Source organism: Podarcis liolepis (genome assembly GCF_965112155.1).
Source record: "Podarcis liolepis genome assembly, chromosome: Z".
NCBI lineage: Eukaryota > Metazoa > Chordata > Lepidosauria > Squamata > Lacertidae > Podarcis > Podarcis liolepis.
The window spans coordinates 3,578,685-3,591,945 of record NC_139570.1 but is presented as its reverse complement, the minus strand read 5'-3'; the positions used below and the strand labels follow the sequence as shown (position 1 = coordinate 3,591,945).

At 44.9% G+C, this 13,261-nt stretch overlaps 1 protein-coding gene across 1 annotated transcript in view; it reads left to right on the top strand.

Moving 5' to 3' along the window:
* FOXO4 (forkhead box O4) overlaps positions 1 to 13,261 on the top strand; it is a 29,527-nt gene that overhangs the window by 9,880 nt on the left and 6,386 nt on the right. Inside the window, exon 2 of the mRNA XM_083486447.1 lies at positions 8,691 to 9,925. Within this exon, the coding sequence (XP_083342573.1) occupies positions 8,691 to 9,908 (1,218 nt within the window). The 3' untranslated portion in view covers positions 9,909 to 9,925. The remainder of the gene's footprint in view (positions 1 to 8,690; positions 9,926 to 13,261) is intronic.

Sequence of the window (13,261 nt, the reverse complement as noted above, 5' to 3'; positions counted from 1 at the left end):
AGGGAAATAACCTACTGTTACTGTGGTAACAACTTTTTTGTCAAGTTCTTCCTCAAGCTTCACTTTTTTCTGTGAAGCTTTCCCCCCCAAGTCTTTTCTAACAACTGCAAAGCTAGCTAATAGCACTTACCCGTTGTCATCTGCTGCCCTTGCCTTCTTCCACTGCTCCCCTTTCTGTGTTAGACTTTAGATTGTAAGGATCTCATTTGCTATCAAACATCACCTACATTCAGTGGCGGAGCTTCATGCTCCACCGGGGGGGGGGGAGTGGAGAGCAGGCGGGATGGGACTGGCGTGCATCCCGGGGGCATGGCACACTACTTGCGGGGGCGTGGTGCCCAGCACAGGGCAGGGGGCAGTTGCGATGGCACCCCACCGGGATCATGCTGCCGGGGTGGTGCGCTCCCCCCGCACTCCTCTTCCTCTGTCAGTGCCTACATTAGCACTCTGTTAAAAGGTAGGTAGCTGTGAGGGAGGGGATGCTTTCTAAGGCTGAAATTCTTCCAGCTGCATTGGAGAGAGTGCAAGCTGCTGCTTTGGCATGGAGGTAGGGCTTGCCATTTGATATGGGAGGTGCCTTTCATTCCTCCCAGGAAAGTCGATGAGTATTTGGCACATCAAACTTTATTTGAAAACATCATTTTGTGTCTGTCCTGGTGAGGACAATTTGCCCCCAGCTTGCTGCCAAATTCCTCACACATTTGAGGAGTTCCAAACAGGTACTAGCACCCTGGCATTTAAGAACCACACCAGAGGTTCCTGAAAAACAGTCAATATGTGCTGTCAAAATAGTATTTGCTTTAAGATGGTTGGTGTGTGAGGCCTTTATTGGTTTTTCCTCTGCCCCTCATCATCACAGAACTTAGAATCGCAGAATTGTAGAGCTGGAAGAGACCCTGAGGATCATCTAGTCCAACCCCCTGCAGTGCAGGAATGTGCAGCTGTCCCCTATGGGGATCGAACCTGCAACCTTGGCATTATCAGCACCAGGCTCTAAGCAGCTGAGCTATCCAGGTTGATGTCATAAAATATATTTATAATTCAGAAGTTTGAATTAGGGTTGGGTGAGGGGAGAGTTGAGGGTCAGCAGAGACTGAGCATTAATAATAAGAGCCTGTTCAAGACTGTTACCCCATTAAAGCTGTACTATCTATTAACTACATTTTGATACAAATAGTATTTATTTATTTATTTATACCCCACCCATCTGGCTGAGTTTCCCCAGCCACTCTGGGCGGCTTCCAATCGAGTGTTAAAAACAATACAGCATTTTCAAATTAGAACAAAGGGTGGGGAAAGTATTTTCAAATTTGGTGCTTGGTCAAGTATCTGAGATACTGTTGCCTCCCCCCTTCCCACACTCAAACAACCACTTACCACAGGGGTCAGCAAACTTTTTCATGAGGGGGCTGGCCCACTGTCACTCAGACTTTGTGGGGGGCCGGACTATATTTTGAAAAATAAATACCCTGCAAGCCGGTCCCACATCTGGCTCTGGACCTGGAGGAGGAACGCACTCTGCATGCGCTCAGAAGTGTGTCTCGCGCCGCCCGCCCCCGCTGTTGTTGATGAGGAGCAGCTGCTCCATTGGCCTTGGAGCTCCCAGGTGGCGTGCACCACGTGCTGCAGCCCGTCATCCAAGGCCGGGGGGTGGTAGGCTGGGCAGGCAGCGCGCCCTCCAGCTGCTCCAGTGCGGCTGCTGAGTGTGCCGCCTGCAGCAGCGCCAAGCCGGACACCAGGCATGGGGCCAGCAGGCGAACCAAGCTCTGGCTGAAGCCCTGCGACGTGCCCGTCACGATGCCCATGGCATGGCCCAGACCTGCCACCTGCCCGTCGGCCTCTGCATCCATGGCTGCGCTGGTTTACCTCAGCAAACTTCCTGCAGCCAATCCAAAGCCATGCCAGCGTCACAGAAGTCAGTCCCTTCGCGGCGAGGCATCTGCGGCTTCTTTTCAAGGAAATGCTGTGCTGTGCCAGTTTAGCTCAGTGTGGGGACTGACTGAGCGGGCAGCAGGGTCCACAGGCTGGATTTACGAGTCTGGTGGGCTGCATCCGGCCCCCGGGCCATAGTTTGCCGACCCCTGACTTAGTATAAATGATCAGGAAGGCTTTGAGGTTGGTATGGTATCTGATTTCCTAATCGATCAGTTATATTGCTGTATTTGTTTTTGAACACACACACACTCACATATATGGGGTATATAGATTTTGCGCAACTCTGCCCAGATTTTTTTGTTTGTCCCCCTCAGGACTCCTCTTGTGTTTTACTTGCTGGCTTTTGTTTTCTTCAACTTTGGGTCCTGATGTCTCTTAATGACTAGATTTAGCTATTATTGTAGAAGCCAAGTATGATAAGTCTGTTGTACCAGAAGAGCACTGTGCTGAAACTGGTTTTTTTAAAACCCTATAAAACCATAAGTAGCTCCAGCTCACTATAATTTTACAGACAGTCTCCTTCCATGTATTCCATGACAACCAGCAATTAGAATGAAATTGGATTGCCCTATTAGTAGGTTCATGAAACACACATGTACTATGTCCAAATGGCGAGGGTATAGCAAGAGACATTCAAGGTGGCTGTTCTTCCCTCTGAACTCTCTCCGAAACATGGGCTTTTTTGTTTTGCAAAGAGGATATATGGGTAGCCTGGGATTACCAGTAGGAAGGTATTTAAATTGATTGTGTCACTCTGATGTATTTTATCTCTTTCAAAAACAAGTGGATTATCTGCTCCGCCACACAGAGCCTTGGAGGTGTAGTGGAGTGCTTGGACTGTAAATCTAGATACGTGTAATAGAAAGCACTTCTCACTAGTATTCTCAGCAAAATGTAGAAAAACCAAGCCTACCTAGGAACGCCCTGTGGTGGCTTGTTTTTGTGAATGTTCAGACAGCCTTTGTGTGTGGTTGAAAGTGCTGTTGGAATCACTTTGTCACAGAGCAATAGAGTAGGGGGAAAGTGAGTGTTGGAAACATGTTCACTAACTGGGAGCCTGCAAACCCTCAATTTGCGTTAAATACCATTTAGCTAGAAACATAGTTGAGTCTAGTCATGTGGTAGTTCCAAGCTTTTTATCTTTTCGCCAAGTTTGCTTTGGATGCTCCAAAGATTGCTTGCTCCATAATAATGAGATAATAATAATAATAATAATAATAATAATAATAATAATAATAATAATACAGTGTTACCTCTGGATGCAAACGGGATCTGTTCCGGAGCCCCGTTCGCATCCTAAAGCGAACACAACCTGCTTCTGCGCGAGTCGCGATATGCCACTTCCACGCATGTGCATTCCGTTACTTCCGGGTCACCGCAGAGCATAACCTGAAAACGCTCAAGCTGAAGCATATTTAACCCGAGGTGTGACTGTAATAATAATCCTTTATTTCATCTGTAGTTTCAGAACTAGTATGGTAATTCTAAACTGGGCAACCCTTGAACTCTGGGTTTTTAGAGAACGTTGTGTTGGGGTTCTACCTTAACTACCTCCTGGGTATTCTTTCTGGGGTGACTGTGGCTAAGTCACTGGGTTGCCTGAGCCACAGTCTAGTGCTGAAGGGACATTGCTTGGTGGCAGAACATTTCTTTGCATGCAGAAACCCCCAGGACCAGTCTCCAGATAGAACAGGAAATGACTGTTGTCTGAAACCCCAGAAAGTTGTTGCCAATCAGTATAGACAGTAATGAGTTAGATGAACCCAAGGGTAGTTTTCCATGTTCTAGCTGTCTGTGCTGTCATGCCTTGGTTTCTGAACTTATTAAAACCAAACCACTAAAAAATACTGTGCAGTATTATCTTCATCAGAGAAGCTAAGGCAGGGGTCAGCAAACTTTTTCAGCAGGGGGCTAGTCCACTGTCCCTCAGACCTTGTGGGGAGCCTGACTATATTTTGGAAAAAAATAGCGAATGAATTCCTATGCCCCACAAATAACCCAGAGGCACATTTTAAATAAAAGGACACATTCTACTCATATAAAAACACCAGGCAGGCCCCGCAGATAACCCAGAGCTAAGGTATGGGTAGGCAAACTAAGCCCCAGGGGCCAGATCCGGCCCAATCGCCTTCTAAATCCAGCCCGTGGACAGTCCAGGAATCAGCGTGTTTTTACATGAGTAGAATGTGCGCTTATATTTAAAATGCATCTCTGGGTTATTTGTGGGGCATAGGAATTCGTTCAATTCCCCCCCCCCAAATATAGTCTGGCCCCCCACAAGTTCTGAGGGACAGTGGACCGGCCCTCTGCTGAAAAAGTTTGCTGACTCCTGAGCTAAAGTCTGATAGTTTCATCCAGAACAGTTCTGCTGTTGGGCCGAGGACATCTCTTGACGCAAGGCTTAGCACACTGTGGTTCTGTCTGAGGAGGCCCGTTACCCAGAAACAAAACCTTACTACTATTCCTAGGAAGTTACATGCTGTTCTAAACCTCTTGGTTTCAAGTCACTCTGAAGTGTGTGGAGCCAAAGTCTTGTGGTTATGCAATTAAACTGCAGTCATTCCTTTTGGGGAGGGAGGGTGGCTCCTGTTGGTCAGCTGCTAGACTCACTCCCTGTGGGGCGGGGCTGTGCGGCCACTTGTAGCTTGTAAACCACTGGGAGGGAAAATAATTATTCCATTCTAAATCAAGGGCAGCTATGGCACGAGTATGGGGTGGTGGTGGGTTTTTTCTTATTTGCAAAAGCTGCAGAAGAGATATTTGGAAGCCAGAGACCTCCAGGCCATAGTTGTCAACTTTTCCCTTTTCTTGTGAGGAATCCTGTTCGGAATAAGGGAATTTCCCTTTAAAAAAGGGAAACGTTGACAGCTATGCTCCAGGCTGGTGTAGCTGTTTGCAAAGGCTTTGAAAACAGCATTGTGTATTGGAATACACAAACTTCTGGTGGTGTAGGCACAGTTGAGGTTAATGACCAGTTCATGAAATTGCTTATTTTGTCACTAAGTCACTGATCCAGCATGCTTCCTAGTTTGGAAGAGAAACCAGCATTTTCAGGGTCCACCCATGTGCCAAAAGAGGCCTAGGTCAGTTGAAATTGAGGACTTGTGTTTTAATGGCCCCAGCTGGGCTACCTTCTATTTCACTTGGGCTTGATGGGAAAAGTAAGCTATGGGAATAGTTCTCTGAATATTCCACACAACTGGAGTTGGAATCTTCCATTGTTAATGCCTTCTTGGAATTTGATCTGATATCAGCTGAGATGGCCACCCAGAAGAGACGGGAATGTGGCACAACACAGTGATTGGGTTTGCAGCTGATTCCCTTGGCAGTCAAAAGCTGGTGATTGCACCAGACCTTAAGCTTTACTATGAATCAGCAGCTTTTTGCTCTTTGAAAGAATGGCTACTTCTTGAAAACATAGACATTTTAGACTTAGAAGGTTTTAACAATGTATTTGGATGGCATGCATATTTATGGTATGATAAAGTCAAAGCACATAAAGCATTCAAAAATCATATTGTCAGGAAAGCATTGTTTAATGTCTGGGTAAGATATAAAGGCTTATTGGAAAATAAAACCCCAAGGTGGTTGTCACCGATGGAAGCGAAGGCTCAGAAAAAGCTCAATATGGAGGCCAAATGGCCGAAATATTGGGAAATTTTGGAACAAGAAGGAGACAAATTGAAATTGCAGAGTTTTGAAAAATTAAAAAACAAACTGAGAGATTGGTTTCATTATTATCAGATAATGGAGGCATATAATTTGGATAAGAAAATCGGCTTCCAGGTGGAAAAGTCAAAACTAGAAACAGAACTGTTAGAACCCAAAATTAAGAATCTGCCAAGAATGTATAACCTGCTGTTGAAATGGAATACTCAGGATGAAATGGTGAAATCTCTTATGATTAAATGGGCACAAGATGTTGGACATAATATTATGTTTGCTGACTGGGAACAGTTATGGGCCACAGGTAGGAAGTTTATGGCATGTAATGCCTTAAGAGAGAATATTATGAAAATGATATACAGGTGGTACATGACCCCAGTCAAGCTAGCAAAAATCTATCATTTGCCCGATAATAAATGTTGGAAATGTAAAGAAACGGAAGGTACATTCTTTCACCTTTGGTGGACGTGCCCAAAGATTAAGGCTTTCTGGGAAATGATATATAATGAACTGAAAAAGATATTTAAATATACCTTCCTGAAGAAACCAGAGGCCTTTCTCCTGGGCATTGTCGGCCAATTGGTGCCAAAGAAGGATAGAACTTTTTTTATGTACACTACAACAGCAGCAAGAATATTTATTGCAAAGCATTGGAAGACACAAGATCTACCCACTCTGGAAGAATGGCAGATGAAGGTGATCGACTACATAGAATTGGCAGAAATGACTGGCAGAATCCGAGACCAGGGAGAAGAGTTGGTGAAAGAAGACTGGAAGAAATTTAAAGACTATTTAAAGAAATATTGTAAAATTAATGAATGTTAGAAGGATGTTGGATAGAAACTAAGTGGTTTCCAGCTGTAATGCTTTAGGAGACATGAAAAAAGGTTTACAAATGGGTAAAAGCTTAATGGTAAGGATTTGCTGAACTAACAAATTGAAGTGGAATACAAAGAAGGGAGGTATGAGGAGGTCCGAGGAAATAAGCGTAAGGAAGATATGTTATGGAAAATTATTTGGTTTTTTTAATTGTTTCTATGTTGTATTTTGTTTTCTTTTTCTTTTTATTTTTTTACTGTTATATTTAAAAAACTTTAATAAATATCTTTCTTTTTTTTTAAAAAAAGCTGGTGATTGCAAATCAGTTGGGAGTAGTAAACAGTGTTAGAAACTCAGGTAAATAAACTAGGTGCCAAATGGCTTCTTAAACCAAGGTTGCAATCGCCAGAATGGAATGTCTAGTTACCATATTGGGGCCAGATGGCTCTAAAGTAAATTTTTTCAAATGATGGACTGACTGTGATTGATTCTCAGTTAAACATCTGGCTGGTTCAGATGTTTGAGCTTTGAGAACTTAAAGAAGAAATGTCACTTGATTCGGGCACAGTCCACATATATATTGGCCTATTCCAACCTCTCTTTTTTTAATGGTAACTGCTCCTGCTCAGGCTGCACAGAAAAAGCATTTTGGTTCTAGAAATTTATTCTGATAGTGCAGATAAAATATAACTGGCATAATTCAACAGGATGGGGTATTAGGGTGTGAAAGCAGTCCAGATCCAATGATCCCCAGATGGTGGAGGTGCCATCCTGGTGCCCAGGCATCTTCACTTGGTCACAAGTGGTTGGAAGCCAGATGCAAAATGCACCTGGCGCCTGGCTAGTTTTGAACACTGGTGGGAAGGCAAAGGATGTAGAGGGGGACTTACATGCAGAGGATTGAAAGAACAACTTTTTACATAAATGTCTTATTGCAATTTTTATAATAAAGGAAAACATTCAAATTGTTTGAAGAAAATAGGATAAAATATAAAAGAAGGAAATAAAAAGGGAAGGGGAAAAAAAGAATAAGGAGCATACAAACATAAAATGCATATTCATGTTCTCAAATGTTCTTTGCACTCAAGTAAATGATTACAGTTTCATTTCAATGAATTTGTAAAGACATTAGAAATTATCCTAAAGTATCCCTCAGTAACGATGCTCAGGTCAATGGTAGCCTTCAATCATGTTACATTTGCAGCACATAAGAAAGGAAGGAAAAGCAACTTTCCTGGAAAGTGCCTTTTTTGTTGGTTGGATTACATCTCTGTCTCATTTGTTTAGATAGTTTTTCCATGAGGGCAGCTGTGAAAGGACAACTCACTGCATGACTGTTGGCTCACTGCTGTACACTGCTTCCTGGATATTCCTTCATATTTATGTTGGTTTGAACTTCCCAAGCAGAAGTTACCAAACATCTTTGCTTACAGTGGGAAAGGCAAATTGCCTTTTCTGTCACCTTAGTCTCTGATGTCAGTCTTAAAATGCTGGGTGCAGTTTTTTTTCTAGATTGGTATAGAAAAAAAAAGGCATGTTCATGGACTTCTATGCCAAGCAATGCCTCTTCCTTTTTGTTTTTTGCTAAAGTCTATGTTGAGCAAGGACACAGAACCTGTGACAACTTCCCCCTCCCCCAGATCTTGTTGCTCTTGAATGTCCATCACTCATAAACCAACATGACCAGTGGCCAAGGGTGATGGGAGTTACAGACCTGAAATTCAGTGTGGGGCTTCATGAGAGAGGGCATTCTCAGTCCAGGCTCCTCTATTATAGAATCTGCCCCCCCCCCAAACAAGGCTGGCACCCACTATTATGCATTTTGTGAGTTTACCCAGGCCTTTGGATTAATTATTGCTACTGATTTGCTCTGAATGTTAACTCTTTTCATTATTCATTCATTCATTCATTCATTCATTCATTCGTGTGTTATGGTGCTTAATGTAACTCTCTGGGATGCACATTTTTTTTAAAAAAATAAGAGTGGGCTAAACATAGTTTAAGTACATAAATTAAATATGGGGGTGAGAGTAAAAGATTGTCCATATCTGCTTGAGAGAGGAGAATGGTCTAATGCAGGGTTTCCCAAACTTGGATCTCCAGTTGTTTTTTGACTATAGCTCCCATTATCCCTAGCTAGCAGGACCAGTGGTCAGGGATGATGGGAGTTGGAGTCCTAAAGCAGCTGGAGACCCAAGTTTGGGAAGCCCTGGTCTAATGGGCTGTATGGGAATGATGCTAACACACTGCCCTTTCCCACTTCCTTCCAGAACTCCATCCGACACAACCTCTCCCTGCATAGCAAGTTCATTAAAGTGCACAACGAGGCTACAGGGAAGAGCTCTTGGTGGATGCTGAATCCAGAAGGCGGCAAGAGTGGAAAGGCCCCACGGAGGAGAGCGGCCTCCATGGACAACAGCAGCAAGCTGGTCAAGCCCAGAGGAAAAGCTCCCAGGAAGAAGGCAGTCATGCCAGTGGCCCCGGAATCTACTGCCGACAGCCCAGGCTCCCAGTACTCCAAGTGGCCTGGCAGCCCTTCTTCCAGAAGCAACGAGGACTCTGATGTGTGGACCAGCATCCGGCCTCGGACCAGCTCCAATGCCAGCACCATCAGTGCAAGGCTTTCCCCCATCCTAACTGAGCCAGATGACCTTGGAGACGAGGCGCTCCTTCCATCCCTTGTCTACTCCAGCGCATCTAGCAGTGTCCCACCCACAGTGACAGAGGAGCTGGAACTCATTGACGGCCTGAATCTGATGTCATCAAGCTCATCCTTGCTGTCAACTCAGCAGCCTTCTCCAGGCGGTCTGGCACAGAGGAATCCCAGTTTCTCCTTGCGAAGCCAGAGCTCAGCTGCTCAGGCGTCGTCATTTGGCAGCTCCCTCTTCAACCCTGTTGATATCTCTCTGCACAGCTCTGCCAGCCACTTCTCTAGCCCACAGACCCTGGAAGCCCTCCTGACATCCAACTCACCACCACCCAGTGATGTGATGATGACACAGGTAGATCCGATCCTCCCACAGAGCGGAGGCAGGTTGAACAGCCAGACATTTCTGCTTCTGGGGGAGCAGTCCTCCAAAAACAGGATGAGGCCAGTTAACCCATTAAGAAAGCCTCCGGAGCAGCAGCTGGAGTCGGTTGGCACTGCTTCCTTGCCGACTGCATTTTCAATGGCATCTGCTCAGAATACAGTCAGCCTGTCAGCTTTGAAGGCACCGGGCTCCACACAGCCTGCCCAGGCGGTCCAGCTGGGCACCCAGCCATTTCTGTCTGCAGCTACATTTGCCCCCTGTGGAGGCAATCAGGACAGATTGCCCAATGATTTGGACGATATGTACATGGAAAACCTTGAATGTGATGTGGATTACATAATCAACACTGACCTCATGGATGGAGAAGGACTGGACTTCAATTTTGAACCCATTCCATCTGCTCCCAGCTATCCCAACACATCACAGGCCTCCAACCATACCTGGGTACCCAGTTAACTTCAGGATTGACAAAGGTAGGTGGATGTATGCAACCCACACTTCTCCAGCCTGGTGCCCTCCAGATGTTTTGCACTAAAACTCCAATCCCTGCACTTTCCTATTTCAGATTGTCACAGGTTCTGAAAAGTCACAGTGGTGAGGGTTACCCCTACTATTAGGAGTAGTAAATCACATGAAATAAGTGAAGTTAACTCTTTATTAGAAAAACAACAACAGGATCTGCACAGGGGTGTCAGGCCTAATGAGCATTAGCAAGTTTTCTTTGGTTGCAGACTCTGAAGGTCCCTCCTTCCTAGCAGCTGCCTAATTCCTCTCGTCGCCCAGGTTTCCCCAAGCAATCAGCCTGCACCTGCATGGCACTAATTTACTGCCTCGGCCCATTATACCTGAAGGAGCATCTCCACCCCCATTGATCAGCCTGGACACTGAGGTGCCTCCTCCAACAGTCTTCTGTTGGTTCCCTTACTGTGAGAAGTGAAGTTACAGGGAACCAGGCAGATGTCAAGGAGATAAAGAACTACATAACTTTTAGAAGACCTCTGAAGGCAGCCCTGTATAGGGAAGTTTTGATATTTTACTATGTTTTATATATGTTGTAGGGACACGGGTGGTGCTGTGGTCTAAACCACAGAGCCTAGGACTTGCCGATCAGAAGGTCGGCGGTTCAAATCCCAGCAACGGGGTGAGCTCCCGTTGCTCAGTCCCTGCTCCTGCCAACCTAGCAGTTCGAAAGCACGTCAAAGTGCAAGTAGATAAATAGGTACCGCTCCAGCGGGAAGGTCAACGGCGTTTCCGTGCGCTGCTCTGGTTTGCCAGAAGCAGCTTAGTCATGCTGGCCACATGACCCGGAAGCTGTTTGTGGACAAACGCCGGCTCCCTTGGCCTATAGAGCGAGATGAGCACCGCAACCCCAGAGTCGTCCGTGACTATTACCTTTACCTTTATATATGTTGTAAGCCTCCCAGAGTGACTGGGTAAACTCAGCCAGATGGGTGGGGGTTACAAATAAAATAATAATAATAATAATAATAATAATAATAATAATAATAATAATAATAATAATTTTATTATTATTAAAAAAATATTTCTCCTCCACCCTCTTCATGCCTCTCCTGGTTCTGGGAGACTGGGGCGGGGGGAGGTTGCCACAGCAAGAAAAGGAAACAGACACCTGTGACTCTTCACCAGCCTGACTCATCTCTGCCTCTTGGCTTCCCTCAACCCACTCTCCTGCTTCAGTTTCAGCTTCTGCCTCTGAGTCTGGACTGCTCTCTGCCACAGACTCTCCCAGTTCTCTAAGCCCTGTTACCTCTTCAGCTTCCAGCACCTCCTTTTCCCCATCTTCTCCCTCTCATCGCCATCCCACACCAATTCCTGGCTCTGAGGCTTTTACCATTGGAAGTTCTCCGGCTGGTTCTGTCCACCATTCCTCTGCATCCAATCAGTTCCTGACACCTACACAGGGCTGAAAAATAATTCAGGTATTGAGGTGCTGAATCAGAATCTCCAGCTTTGGTTTAATCCCACCAGCTGTTCTGCCATAAAGTGATTGCATGGTCAAGCTAACAAACCGTGAGTGCTTAATACCTTAGAAAGTGTGAGGAACACAAGGAGTATGATATAATAATTCTCCATTCCATCCATCTCAGCATCTTTTTGATCTTGGTGCTGCTGTTAATATGGGCAGCACTAGCTATGACATTAAATTAATTTATTACATTGAATGTGTGCATTCTTTAAATACATAAAACCTAAATAGCCATTGAGGGACCCATGAGAAGAATTTGGTCTAGACTAGAGCAGGGGTGGGGACGCGGGTGGCACTCTGGTCTAAACCACAGAGTCTCTTGGGCTTGCTGATCAGAAGGTTGGCAGTTTGAATCCCCATGACAGGGTGAGCTCCTGTTGCTCGGTCCCAGCTTCTGCCAACCTAGCAGTTCAAAAGCACGTCAAAAAGGGCAAGTAGATAAATAGGTACCACTCCGGCGGGAAGGCAGATGGCATTTCCATGCACTGCTCTGGTTTCGCCAGAAGCAGCTGAGGCATGCTGGCCACCTGACCCAGAAAAACTGTCTATGGACAAACGCCGGCTCCTTCGGCCTGTAAAGCGAGATGAGCACCGCAACCCCGGAGTCATCTGCGACTGGACCTAATGGTCAGGGGTCCCTTTACCTTTTAACGCAGGGATAGTCAACCTGCGACCCACTAATGCATCTTTCTTGATGGTAAAATTTCCCTACCACCCACCAGTCCTCGATGGAAGGAGGATTCAGTTTGTGCCATAGAACCCCCTACTACCCACCTAGAATCCTGAAATGCCCACTAGTGGGCGGTAGGGATCAGGTTGACAACCCCTAGTCTAGAGGGTGGGGGCCTGGAATGGATCCAACGAGACTTTTCCTGCAAAATCAAAAGGCAGCAGAGGGGAGTTCTTAGGTTCATAGCAGTGGGGAGGCTTAACCCCCCCCCAGTGCAGGGGGACCCACACAGCAACTATTCATATTTTTCAAAATAAATTTAATAAATGAATACTAAACACATTACTGTAATTCATTTAAAATCAGCTCTTTGGCCCCCTTCTCCCCCAAGTATTTGCCCTAGATTTTGTGAAGTGAAAGCTTGTCCAGTATTATGGAAGCAAGTTGTCCCTTTGTAAATGTGTGATTCAGATTCTGGGAGGGTTGAGAGTGGGCAAATTATTATTTTATTGGATTTCTTACCCACCCTTCACCATGAGGTGCCAGGGTGAGTCACAACAATTTTTTTAAAATAAATTTTTTATTGGTTTTACAACATTTTTTAAACAATACAAACAAATAAAAAGACAAACAAACAAGTATAATTTCATGACCTTTTTTTCATAACCCTCATCTCTCGGACTTCCCCATACCTCCCCTTTCTGCATCCCAATTTACTAAATTATTTCAGCAGCTTCTAAATAGTTTTTGTCAAATATATGTTCTCTTAATCTTTCCTTTAACTTAATCATATAACGCTGTGTCCCTTTTTCTCTCTACACCTCGGCATTTTAGCATTCATCAAGTTTATAATAGTCCTTAAGGTAAATTTTAAATTTCTTCCAGTCCTCTTCCGTCGTCTCTTTCCTCTGGTCCCGGATTCTGCCAGTCATCTCAGCCAATGTCATATAGTCCATCACTTTCATCTGCCAGAGTCACAACAATTTTAAAATATGACATTGAAACCACTTCAGATGGATTACAATCATGGGAATAAGGTGGCCCTAAAATATATATCTTAGGTGTCAAAGGCCAGGGTAGTGTGGAGTGTATTTAGGATCTGACAAAAAGTACATAATGAATGTGCCAGACACACTTCTGTGAGGAGGGTAT